The 11037-nt window shown below is 36.7% G+C and overlaps 3 protein-coding genes across 7 annotated transcripts; all 3 read left to right on the top strand.

Moving 5' to 3' along the window:
• The first annotated feature begins 787 nt into the window (after window positions 1–787).
• LOC113283843 (protein EARLY RESPONSIVE TO DEHYDRATION 15-like) lies at window positions 788–1755 on the top strand. Of its 2 annotated transcripts, none has more exons than XM_026533227.1 (2): window positions 788–1156; window positions 1265–1755. In XM_026533227.1, the coding sequence occupies exons 1-2, from the start codon at window positions 901–903 to the stop codon at window positions 1447–1449; spliced, it is 441 nt and encodes a 146-aa protein (XP_026389012.1). In that variant the 5' UTR covers window positions 788–900; the 3' UTR covers window positions 1450–1755. The 2 variants fall into 2 exon arrangements, with proteins under 2 accessions (XP_026389012.1, XP_026389011.1); XM_026533226.1 differs by having other exon boundaries at window positions 1262–1755.
• A 943-nt stretch (window positions 1756–2698) lies between these two features.
• On the top strand, window positions 2699–6284 carry LOC113283842. 4 transcript variants are annotated; one of them, XM_026533224.1, is made up of 5 exons: window positions 2699–3376; window positions 3537–3714; window positions 3859–4305; window positions 4424–4574; window positions 4675–6284. In XM_026533224.1, exons 4-5 carry the CDS (start codon window positions 4431–4433, stop codon window positions 6073–6075), a joined length of 1545 nt encoding a protein of 514 aa, XP_026389009.1. In that variant the 5' UTR covers window positions 2699–3376; window positions 3537–3714; window positions 3859–4305; window positions 4424–4430; the 3' UTR covers window positions 6076–6284. The 4 variants fall into 4 exon arrangements, with proteins under 4 accessions (XP_026389009.1, XP_026389007.1, XP_026389008.1 ...); XM_026533222.1 differs by having other exon boundaries at window positions 3467–3714; XM_026533223.1 differs by lacking the exon at window positions 2699–3376 and having other exon boundaries at window positions 3383–3714.
• LOC113280227 (probable LRR receptor-like serine/threonine-protein kinase At1g53430) lies at window positions 3499–4131 on the top strand. The gene is made up of 2 exons (XM_026528878.1): window positions 3499–3714; window positions 3859–4131. Exons 1-2 carry the CDS (start codon window positions 3499–3501, stop codon window positions 4129–4131), a joined length of 489 nt encoding a protein of 162 aa, XP_026384663.1.
• Window positions 6285–11037: the final 4753 nt, after the last annotated feature.

Raw genomic sequence — 11037 nt, 5'->3', positions numbered from 1 at the left:
TTGTATTAATTGGGTTGAGATACCCCTCTTAAATACCTTTTCTTTTTAATGAACTTTCTCTTTGACCGATGCAAAAAAAACACTATCAATTGCCTATTTTTTTTTTCTGTAATGCAAAATCTTATCTGACCATCCACGTAGCTCAACAAATATTTTTATTTGAACATTGTCATTGGAATTGCCTTAAGAGTCTTTCTGATCTCTACTGGTATCGTGGAATTTAAAAAGCAGAGATATTATACCGGCCGGTTCTTGAACGGAAAACGGCACCGTCCACTCACCTGTGTTTCGCATCCCATGGTGGTGCCATAGCCATAGGAAACAAACAAGTAGTAGTAAAATAATAAAGGCGTAAATTACACCAGGTCATCATCAATGATACCCAAAAGGATAAGATCAAAAAACATTAAAAATAAAGTAAAAGTAGGTAAAGTTATAGATAAAATACAATCCTCAATCATACGAGGCATATGCAGTTGTTTGTTACCCCTTTCCTCTCAGCAGCACACTGTTTCATTCCATTAATATTAAAATCCCCGTGACCTACCAATTTCCTACCAAATCATCCTGATTTTAGGAAGGAGGACCATGTACACTGCATCTTACTCCTACTCACTCACTATTCACTGCACAAATCTCAACACCAAACCCATTTTCAAATTCACCCAGGTGTCAAAAATCAGACGGTGATTAAACCAAGATATTATTGGATGTCATTTTTGTAAATACCTTCAACTTACATGGTCATTTCAGTGTCACCCTCCTCTATAAATGCTCACATACTTATCCACTTTCAATTCACACATTCACTTATTCTGATCATCAAAATTCTCAAATCAAGAAATTGAAATCATCGTTTTTATTTTTCAGAAATCTGTGTTGAAAAAATTGCAGTGAGCTATGGTAATGGATATCATGTCTGCTCCAACATTGTCAACTTCATCACTGAATCCGAATGCTCCATTGTTCGTACCAAGAGCTTACCAAGCTGTTGAGGATTACTCAGATGAATGGTGGGAGCTCATCCAATCTTCACCCTGGTTCCGTGATTACTGGCTCAAAGAATGCTTCCAAGATCCTTCTCAGTACTCTCCTTCTTCAGATGATCATCTCTTCAATAACATCGATGAAGCCGTCTTCGATGCATTCACCAATCGTAAGTCAAACTTTCCGATCATTTCATCTGTGTTTTCATTTGATCTTCATCAGAGATTCAATCATGTGATTTATTAATTTTGTTTGTTTGATTTTGATTTTGAAGAAGATGAGGATGATGTGGAAGATCAGGAGGAAGAAGTGGAGAAGAATTACTACAAGGATCTGATTTCGTTCGGAGTTCTGAAATGGAGGAAATCTCAAGGTCTTGCTGAGAAAAGCCCCAAGTATGAGAAAGCTCCTAAGTTTGTTAAGATGCAGGTTAACCCAAGGCCCATCCAGCAACCTAGGTAGGTTAATCATCATGATCAATTCAGGTCATGGAGTCCATCATCCATGGATATAGCCTCCTCATCACTTTGTAGATCTGGTTTCCCTTTTTGTAAATGAAAATCATTAGAAGAAGGAAAAAAAAATTGGAATTTAGGATTAGGATTTAATTTTAGTTTGTATGGAATGTGAAGATGTTGTTCTTAGTAGTTCTTTTCTTTAAGTTTACAGTTTTAGTGACTGGTTTGAGTTGAGAAAAATGTAGTTAACAAAAAATTAGATGAAAATATCAATAAAAAGAAAAGGGAAACTCTTTTGTTTAGTATTTAACTTTGATCATGATTGATTAGATTTTAATCAATAATGGATTGGTTAAACAATGTATTTATGGCAAATCACATTTCAAGTGGAATGTGACATGAAGAGGCAATGAATGGGAGACACGTATAGCTCCTAAAATCTGCCATAAAGAGGAGGACGGTCCCGGAAACTATCTTTTTCTTCTTTAAATATCAATACTTTGAAGTCATACTTATCCTGAACTTGTCACATTTTGAGAGTGCCATCAGTTTTTGTTTTGGTGCTTTTCTTTAAAGAGGAGTAGTTGGGTACGTGTCTAGATTCTACTGGAACGAGTATGTGGCATTGGTCAAAGGTTTTTAAAGTTCAGGATTTTTTGTTTTTTTGGACTAGAGATGGATTGGGCAAAGAGGAGTTGCATTTTGTGCCCAGGACTAAAAACTCCACGATTTATAAGGGGATACCATTTCATCGAAAAACTCTTGCAAAAAGTTTTATTCATGATTCTTTCGTGCGTCACGAGAAGTGACCAGCAAAAGTATCACGAGATGATCCAAAACCCATTAGCGAACGTCTTTGTAATCAAGTTTTATTGGTGCCTTAATACTTTATAGTGCCATATATAACAACATTTAGCTGCATATAGAAATTCATACACATGAAGAACCCATTAGGCATTAGCAGTGAAAGATTTGTAAAATGATGAATATCTTAGCTTCAATTTCAGTCCTTTCAATGAATTACTCTTATGTATTGTGCTTTGCAGATATAGAAATCCCCCTAGCATGTTTCATATTGGTCTGATTGTTTGCTCTTCAACATTATGGAACCCACCGAGTAGGATTTCTTTTTACACCGGTAGTCATAACATGGCTTTTATGCATTAGTGGTGTTGGTCTCTGTAATATTGCTGAATCGAAGTACCTCCTTTGTTAGCTGTAAAGTGAAATGTTGTTGAATCGAAGTACCTCCTTTGTTTTCACAGAATAGTGTTGCACCTGGGAGGGAAGCACTTTACCGCGAATATGAAGATTTGGAAAGTGGAAACTAAATACTCTGATACGTATTTAACTACTCGACCAACTTAATATATATACATGGGTGTAGTATATAGTACTCATACTTGAAAATTTCCAACATTTTTCCTAATCTCACAATTTTGGTGACGTACTTTGTGGATGTAGAAAACCATCACTAAAGCCAGAGCTCGTCGAAGAAAGCTCTGACTATTGATTTGTCTCGGTAATGACTCACTACAATGGGTCGATTTAACTCGGTTGCATCAAAACGATTCGAGGGCTTATTTGTCTTTTACAAGGCTGACTAATTGCCACATATACACTAACGGATGTTAACTGTTTAAAGAAAAAAACAGGATGGAAAAGGTTAAATATGTGGCATTAAATAAATTCTGAAAAAAACAGTGACACTTTCTTAAACATGAAATTGGAAATGTGGCACTTTATTAAAATCCCCTTTTTTTTTTACGTGGATTCACATATGTACCAACTATTAAGACTAAATTCCACGCCTTTCATTTGGTGGTTGTACATAGTTGAATTCAACAGAATTCAAGTGCTCTGAATTATATATCCTTCTTCATCTGAAAACATGCCTATATTGGGACGAAAACCGGCGCCAGAACAAGAAGGTGAGATTATCCACCTATGAATTACATACCAGTTGGCTTTTGTCTTTTATTTTCAACTTATTTGGATTCTTTTTCAAAAAACATAAGCAGTAACTAGTGAAAGTTCAAATGGGAGGTTTACAATGAGATGGATAAAAGATTTGACTCACAAAAATTTCAGTCTGTCAATCAAGGATCATGATGGTGGTGTTACAAATACTAAAACCAAAGGGAAAAAGATAACAGCTGCAGAAGGAATCCAAGGTGGGAATTTCAGTTACAAACAGATTAAAGCTGCTACAAAAGATTTCAAACCTGCTAACAAGAATGGTGAAGGTGGTTTTGGATCAGTTTATAAGGTATTACCTCCGTCCTAGGAAAAGAGAGACTAAAATGATAGTATCTTTTTTCCTGAGACAGACGGCACAACTTCATGTTTGATTTTCTTATTATTTGACTAGAACCGTGATCTTGTTATTGTTGATGAAATACTATATATACAGGGAAAACTCCCTGATGGAAGGGCAATTGCAGTGAAGGTCATATCTCCAAATTCAATGCGAGGAGAGAAAGAATTTCTCAGTGAAATAAACACAATATCAAGACACCCAAATATAGTTGAATTGTTTGGCCATTGTGTTGCAACGGATAACAAGTTCGTATCAGTGTACCAATACCTGGCTAATGGAAGTTTAGACAATGCATTATTTCGCAATAAAAATCTTAAGAAGAGACTGAACTGGGAGATTAGAGTTAAAATCTGCATCGATATATAGCGAAAGGTCTTGTATTCTTACATGAGGGAGCAGAACTCAAAATTGTGCATAGAGATATAAAGCTCAGTAATGTCTTATTAGACAAGCATCTTACTGCCAAGATAACCGACTTTGGATTGGCGAAGCAATTAGACGTCGACCAGTCCAGGATACCCACTCTGTAGTAGGAACAACGTAAAGAACAGAAAATCTCATTTCTTTTGTTAATGGTTGAATCAATATTGGTCCAGCATCTCATTTACATATAATATATTTGTTCCAGATTCATTTCTCTTTTAACATTCTTGCGCAGGGGATATATGGCTCCTGAATATTCGAAGCACGGTTACTTAACTGAGAAAGCAGATGTCTACTGTTTCGGAGTAGTGGTGCTGGAACTTATGAGCGGAATGAGTTGGAGAGGAAAGCGTTATTTAGGCAGATCGCAACACCTTCTAGAAATCGTAAGTTAAAAGATAACCTTTTTAGCTCTCTCTAAACAGAATTTTATTTCCTATTTTAGCTAATTAAGCAACTTTGCTTTGTTGTTATCATGCACTGCAGGCCAAAGATGTAAAGATGAAGCAAAATCTTACATCACAATTGGACCAAGACTTGACTAACGTTTCGGAGAATGAAGCTATAATAGTGTTAGATTTGGCAATGTTATGCACCTCTGATTCACCAAAAGCAAGGCCTGACATGTCTGATGTGGTGAAAACTCTTGAAGGAATGAATGTTATAAATACTCTGGTCGTTCAATTAGAATCAGATGACTTGACAGGAGTCACTTCTGATGAGATGGCGCTGAGTCATTTCTCGGTCAACTACTTAGAAATTGTGACAGACCCAGGCAATGCACCTACCACCTCGGAAAATGAGGTTACCATGATTTCTGAATCTTGCGAATTGATTTCTGTTGCAAAGGATGATAAAAGTGGAGACGAGAAAGATGGGGTTGTATTTCAATCCTCTGGTCATTTTTCACTAATGGAGGTAAATAATACCAAAAGTACTGCAGTTATTTGGGATTACATTGCTGCTCCCAAAGATTTAAAGCGTGATGTAGGCCAAGATGAGATTCCAATTCGTTCCTCTCATGTTGCATCTGATAGTACTAAATTGCATTCTCATGTAAAGGCTTCCATTGGTGAGGGAGCAGACGATTCTAAGTCGTCGGTGATCTGCACAAATATTCCAACATCAGAGACACTTGTATCATATGCCAAGGAAGCATCAACTTCTTCAACCTTAGATGATATCACTGAGCTGGGAGACGAAGATGAGCTCGAGTATATTAAACCCCATTTTGAAGAAGGGAAGTATCATATTGAATGTTCAAATGAAGAATTCAAAGTCGGATGTAACAAATGGAAGAATTCCCTGGTGGGATATTTTTTGAGTGAGGACGGAACTTTTGACGTTGATAAAGAGGTGGTGGCTGAAGTTGTACTCCGAGAAACGATGGTAAATGTTTCTGTATTCTCCATCAGAAATGAGTATTATCTGTTTCCATTCAGTCGTGTTGAAGATAGGACTAAAGTTTTAGAATCATCAAGCCTTCTGCATATTAAGGGTAACCCATTAGTTCTCATAAAATGGGACTGGAAACTGACATTCGACAAAGCTGAAACCATGAAATGCATTCCAATTTGGGTGAAGATTTATAACTTGCCTCTATTCCTTTGGAATCCATCATGTCTGAGTAAGGTCGTCAGCGCATTCGGAATTCCTATATGTGCTGATCAGAAAACCAAAAAGCAACATCGGCTGGATTATGCACGGGTTTACATGAAAGTAACTGCCAGTAAACCATTGTTGGACAGTTTTCTTATTTCAGTTAAAGGAATTGACTATCTACTCAACTTGGAATATGATTGGAAACCTCTAAGGTGTACCAATTGTTTTACATTTGGGCACACCGAGTTGAAATGCAAACTAAAACTCGAAGTGAAACAAGATTAGGTGTTCTCCCTTCGGGACCTAAGTTTTGTAATAAAACTTATACAAGATGCTCAGAAAGAGCTACAAGGTTGCTGCTCTACCATCGGCTAGTTTTAACCCAGTAGCACAGAGTTGCGAAGTTACTAGTACAAACTTTTTTTGTTGTTGGAAGAATCTAGACTGAACTTATATTCCTAGAAATTCCATTCAGTAAAGATAGTTTGTGTGCCGCCTTCGTGCACTCTTGTCTTGTGCTATAGTTTTTCCTGTACCGGCTTCTGATTGGTTAAACAATGTATTTATGGCAAATCACATTTCGGATTCGGACATGTAGAGTGAATGTGACTTTGATGAGGCAAACAGTGGGTGACGCGTATAGCTCCTTCCCACTTGCCCAGGAAGAAAAATCTGCCAAAAGAGGTCCCAGGAAATATCTTTTCAACTTGAATCGATATCTATTCGGAAATGCTATTCTAAGCCCCACTCAACGCCCTACTCAGCGTCCAAATGACGTGGCGGAACATGTTGTCAAAAACACAAAAAACACGTCACTTTTGAAAATTAACCGGTTTGAGCAACTTTCGGCGGAAACTAAATGTCTCGCGCGGGAACCAAATGTTTTGAAATCTGAATTATCTTTTCTTTTTAAGTCCACTTTATTCAGATCCGTTTGTCAAGGCAAATTGATTTATGCTCATGAGCAACTCCCAAAAATAATGAAGCTATTCCTCTTCCATTCCTTAACAGTTTTAAATTGAGATTTAACATCAAGATTCGAGACGAAGAATAAAGAGGAAGTTTTTTAAAAATGGAGAAATAAGGAGTGGACTTCAACTGTGAATGTAATGGTTACTATAAAATACTCTGGTTGTTGTTCTTTTCTATTTAAGAGAAATGATTTAGCAGGCTTTTAGTTTGGTCGTAAATTTCACTGCACTAAGGGTGTGTATGGCTCTACAACTGTTTGACAAAATGTCTCCAACTCAAGATGCTAAGTTTATCTTTTTACAACTCTATAAAATGTCTGAGATTTGATTTCCTAAAACAGCTTATGTACGTAGTTTGTAGTGCTAAATTCAATTATTTTTTTCACGAACAAAAGGCAATATTACATTTCCATGCTATATGATGGCTTCTAATTAGTGAACGGTGAGCTGGTGAGTGTTGCCAGTTTTAGATGCAGCACAAGAAAGCACAATTGTGTTGTCTCCACTTAGCACACACAATGCACTAGCTAACATTTTTGTTGTTTGCACTTCTTGTGTTGCTATCATCCCCTCCCAGTTGAATGTACAATCCAATAATAATAAAAAAAACATCCCGCAGCTTGCAAGCACCTCCAAATTTCAAATTGTAACTAGCATTATCAACACAAAATAACTTCAAATGAATAACAATTAAAACTGCATCACTTAATTTTCAATGTTATAAACTCATACAGTTAATAAGTAAGGTTGCTGAGTTTTGTTGTTCACATAATAACTACCAAAAAAACCAAAAATCAGCACAAGGTTAAATATTATGCACTATCCAAACTGTCCTCCAAACATCCATGGATTAAGCACGGCGGACAGATAAGAAAACGACGACCCTTGAGTCACTGCATTCGGGTCCTACAATAATCGCAACAAAAAGTTCATTATCATTCGGGTCTCACTGTTACTAAGTGATCTAACTGAAAATAAGAAAGTTTAATTTTTCTAACATCTTACCATCAGCAGTCCTGCATAATTTGAATGGGGAATTGGATATAATCCCCATGGTTGGTATACAGGCGCTTGTGGTGGTACTCCATTGGACACGACACTCTCTTGTGTGGTTTTAAATTCGTTGCGCAAATTTTTTATAAAACTCATATGCATCAGTTGTAGTTTTAAATTTCATACCAAGTTGGGGATCTGTTGGTCGAATTTCATCTCCATCTCCTTTGGTAGCAATGTAATCAGACTTTCCATAGAAGTTATCCTATCACAATGAAACATTATATTAAGTACAGTAGAGACGTATTCATCTCAAAAACTTTATTACATATCTCAGATATTTATTCGAACAGTTAGTGAGCAAGACACAATTTATACTTGATTGGAACAATTTTTGAATTGAATTACATAAACCCTAACAATTCTTCCAATATCTAAAACCCAAACAAAACACTTACACTAAATTAGGTATTTCTTATGGATTTCTTAATGAGAGAAAATTTTAACTCACCTTTTCTTTGGCCTTCGATATTCTTTATTTTCTTCGTTTAGGATCACCATTAGTTAGTTATCAATGGCAAGTAACTTTCAGTCTTCTATTTCATTCATGTGCAGGAGTATGGTGGGTAAGAAATAAATAAAAGAATCGGAAAAAAGAAAAAGAAAAATTCAAATTTCGAAACAAATTTTTTTCCCGCCCAAATTTCGGTCAAATGCGCTTAAACTTCAAGAATGATGTGTTTTTTATGTTTTTGACAGCATGTTCCTCCACGTCATTTGGGTGCTGAGTAGGGCGTTGAGTGGGGCTTAGAATAGCATTTCCGATATCTATTCTTTGAAAATTCAATTTCATACTTATCCTGAACTTGTCACATTATGGTGCTTTGATTAAAGGTAGAGTTTGGGGACGTGCCTCATTTCGACTGAAGAATTGTTTGCTTATAAGAAGAAAAAAAATGTCAGCCGCCAAAAACGAATGAAGTCAAATGGTACATATTTTCTCATTAGTAATATGATTTATATTCACATACGTATTGTTGGTTCAAGTTCCATTTTTCCTTGTGTACACAGTTGAATTCTATTTCTCTGAAATTGCTCTGAAATATCCTTCTTCATTTCAGAAAAAAAAATGCCTATATTGGGACCCAAACCTGTGCCAGAAAAAGGTGAGATTTTTTTCCTGGCATTCTTAAGGGCGATCCAAAAGGAATTAGGGGCGATTTTTTTATTCCCAACCTATACACTACGTTAAGGGATGTCCAAAAATGCGGAGAATACGCTAATGCCCTTACATAATCGGAAGCTATACTGTACCCGATTGTAAATACCTAATAGGAAGGTTATCAACTAGATTACACTACCGATTAAGTTCGTTTATGTGCCAAACTCGTATCTGGCTTCGATAACAATCGGAAGTAACAAGATCCTCAAGAGACTACCGATTATTAAAATATAGAAATTAGAAATCTTTAGATTTTTGCAATGGTGAAATTTGAGGCTCCTATATAATCGGACGAATTAAAACCTGTCTAAGCTAACGATTTGGGGCTTCCCATAATCGGGAAGCTACGAGTAACAATACCTCCCGATTATGGTAGATTTCAAATTCATTAAATGAAGGATTTTAGAAGAAAACTTTTTTTGGGGCAACCTATAATCGGAAGTTTATGTAATCCATATACCTTCCGATTATGACTACATCCAAAACACGAACCAAATGGTTATGGTCGGCTCTGTACCCTCGAAACCTATGGAATTTGGTAGTGGTTCGATTTGGGGCTTCCTATAATCGGTAGGTATACAAGTAACAAACCCTAACGATTTTGGGCTACTCAACAATCGGTAGCTTATGATGTGGTAATGCCTACCGATTATTAACCGTTTGACAGATAAAACCAAAGTCAACCTGAATTCATTTCATTTAATTTATTTTCAACTTCAACTTCAACTCCTCTTCTCCTCTTTCCTTCCGATTGCAGAGAGGAAACCTCCCCCCTCTCCTCGCTATACATTGTTAATCGTCGAATTGAATCATCGTCGATTATTCTCTATAAAGATGAAAGAAAAGGAACCCCAGAAAGCTAAAACCAAAAACGTATGTCGCGGTAAGGATCCAAACATTGGATTGCATGCCCATAATAAAGAGGTTTTAACTCACGAACCCGAAGAACGCGAAGAAGATACGGCCCCTGATGTAGGCGATACTCAAAGCCAAACTCTCCAGTAACTTGAAATAGCGCCTATTGGAGTGACAAGGTACAAGTTCCCACACATCTTGCCTTTGAAATTGATTTAACTATTCATGCATAGCATTCACCCAAAAGGTATCGTTCAGAGCTTCATCAATATTTCTTGGTTCTACTTGCGAAAGATAACAACCAAAATTGCAAATATTTTGAAGTTGTCCTCTAGTTTTAGCTGTAGAATCTCTTCCTCCAATAATACTGTTTGGATCATGATTCCTTTGAACCCAGAGATGTTGTGGAGGGACACGTTCTTGTTCATCAAGGATTCCTTGATCAGTGCTCTTCTCCTCGTCACTAGAAATGTCAGGATCAGTAACAGTTGGGATAACTTCAACTGATTCTGGAATTTCTTTGACTGTCTCAATTGTCTCGGTTGGAGGCAATTCAGCAGGAGGATTATCCTGACAAAAGTTATTAATGTCGTAGATGATAACATTAGTAGATTCCATCATGACTTGAGTTCTGAGATTAAATACTCGAACACCACGACTATCAGAAGCATAGCCAAGAAAGATACCTTCATCACTTTTGGTGTCGAATTTCCCTTTCTGTTCTCGATCTTTTAGAATATAACACTTACTTCCAAACAACTTGAGATAGTGTAGGTTGGGTTTCCTTCCATACCACAACTCATAAGGAGTGTTAAGGGTTCTAGACCGTAAATACACACGGTTGATCAAATAGCATGTTGTGAAAACAGCTTCTCCCCAAAATCCTAAAGGTAAGTTTTTGTTATGGAGCATTACCCTAGCCATTTCCTGAATATTTCTATTCTTTCTTTCAGCAACTCCATTAGCTTGAGGAGTGATAGGTGGTGAGTATTGTTGAATGATCCCCAGTTCATCACAAAATTCAAATACCTTTGTGTCTTTGAATTCCGTATCACGATCGCTTCTAATTTTCTTTAGTTTGCGACCTTGTTCGTTCTGGATCCTTTTAATAATAATCTTGAATTCGCCAAGAGTTTCATTCTTATGAGATAAGAATGCAACCCAAGTGAATCTGGTGTAATCATCTACCATAACTAAAGCATACTT

The sequence above is a fragment of the Papaver somniferum genome, chromosome 5 (assembly GCF_003573695.1).
Source record: "Papaver somniferum cultivar HN1 chromosome 5, ASM357369v1, whole genome shotgun sequence".
In the NCBI taxonomy this organism is placed as follows: domain Eukaryota; kingdom Viridiplantae; phylum Streptophyta; class Magnoliopsida; order Ranunculales; family Papaveraceae; genus Papaver; species Papaver somniferum.
This window is presented reverse-complemented; position numbering and strand designations above follow the sequence as displayed.

Excerpts from the sequence above, each read along its gene's own strand:
- LOC113283843 (XM_026533226.1), top strand. The coding sequence starts at position 901 with ATGGTAATGGATATCATGTCTGCTCCAACATTGTCAACTTCATCACTG. Across the intron at positions 1,157-1,261 it reads CTTCGATGCATTCACCAATC|AAGATGAGGATGATGTGGAA; the intron begins GTAAGTCAAACT and ends TTGATTTTGAAG.
- LOC113280227 (XM_026528878.1), top strand. The coding sequence starts at position 3,499 with ATGAGATGGATAAAAGATTTGACTCACAAAAATTTCAGTCTGTCAATC. Across the intron at positions 3,715-3,858 it reads GTTTTGGATCAGTTTATAAG|GGAAAACTCCCTGATGGAAG; the intron begins GTATTACCTCCG and ends CTATATATACAG.
- LOC113283842 (XM_026533224.1), top strand. The coding sequence starts at position 4,431 with ATGGCTCCTGAATATTCGAAGCACGGTTACTTAACTGAGAAAGCAGAT. Across the intron at positions 4,575-4,674 it reads CGCAACACCTTCTAGAAATC|GCCAAAGATGTAAAGATGAA; the intron begins GTAAGTTAAAAG and ends CATGCACTGCAG.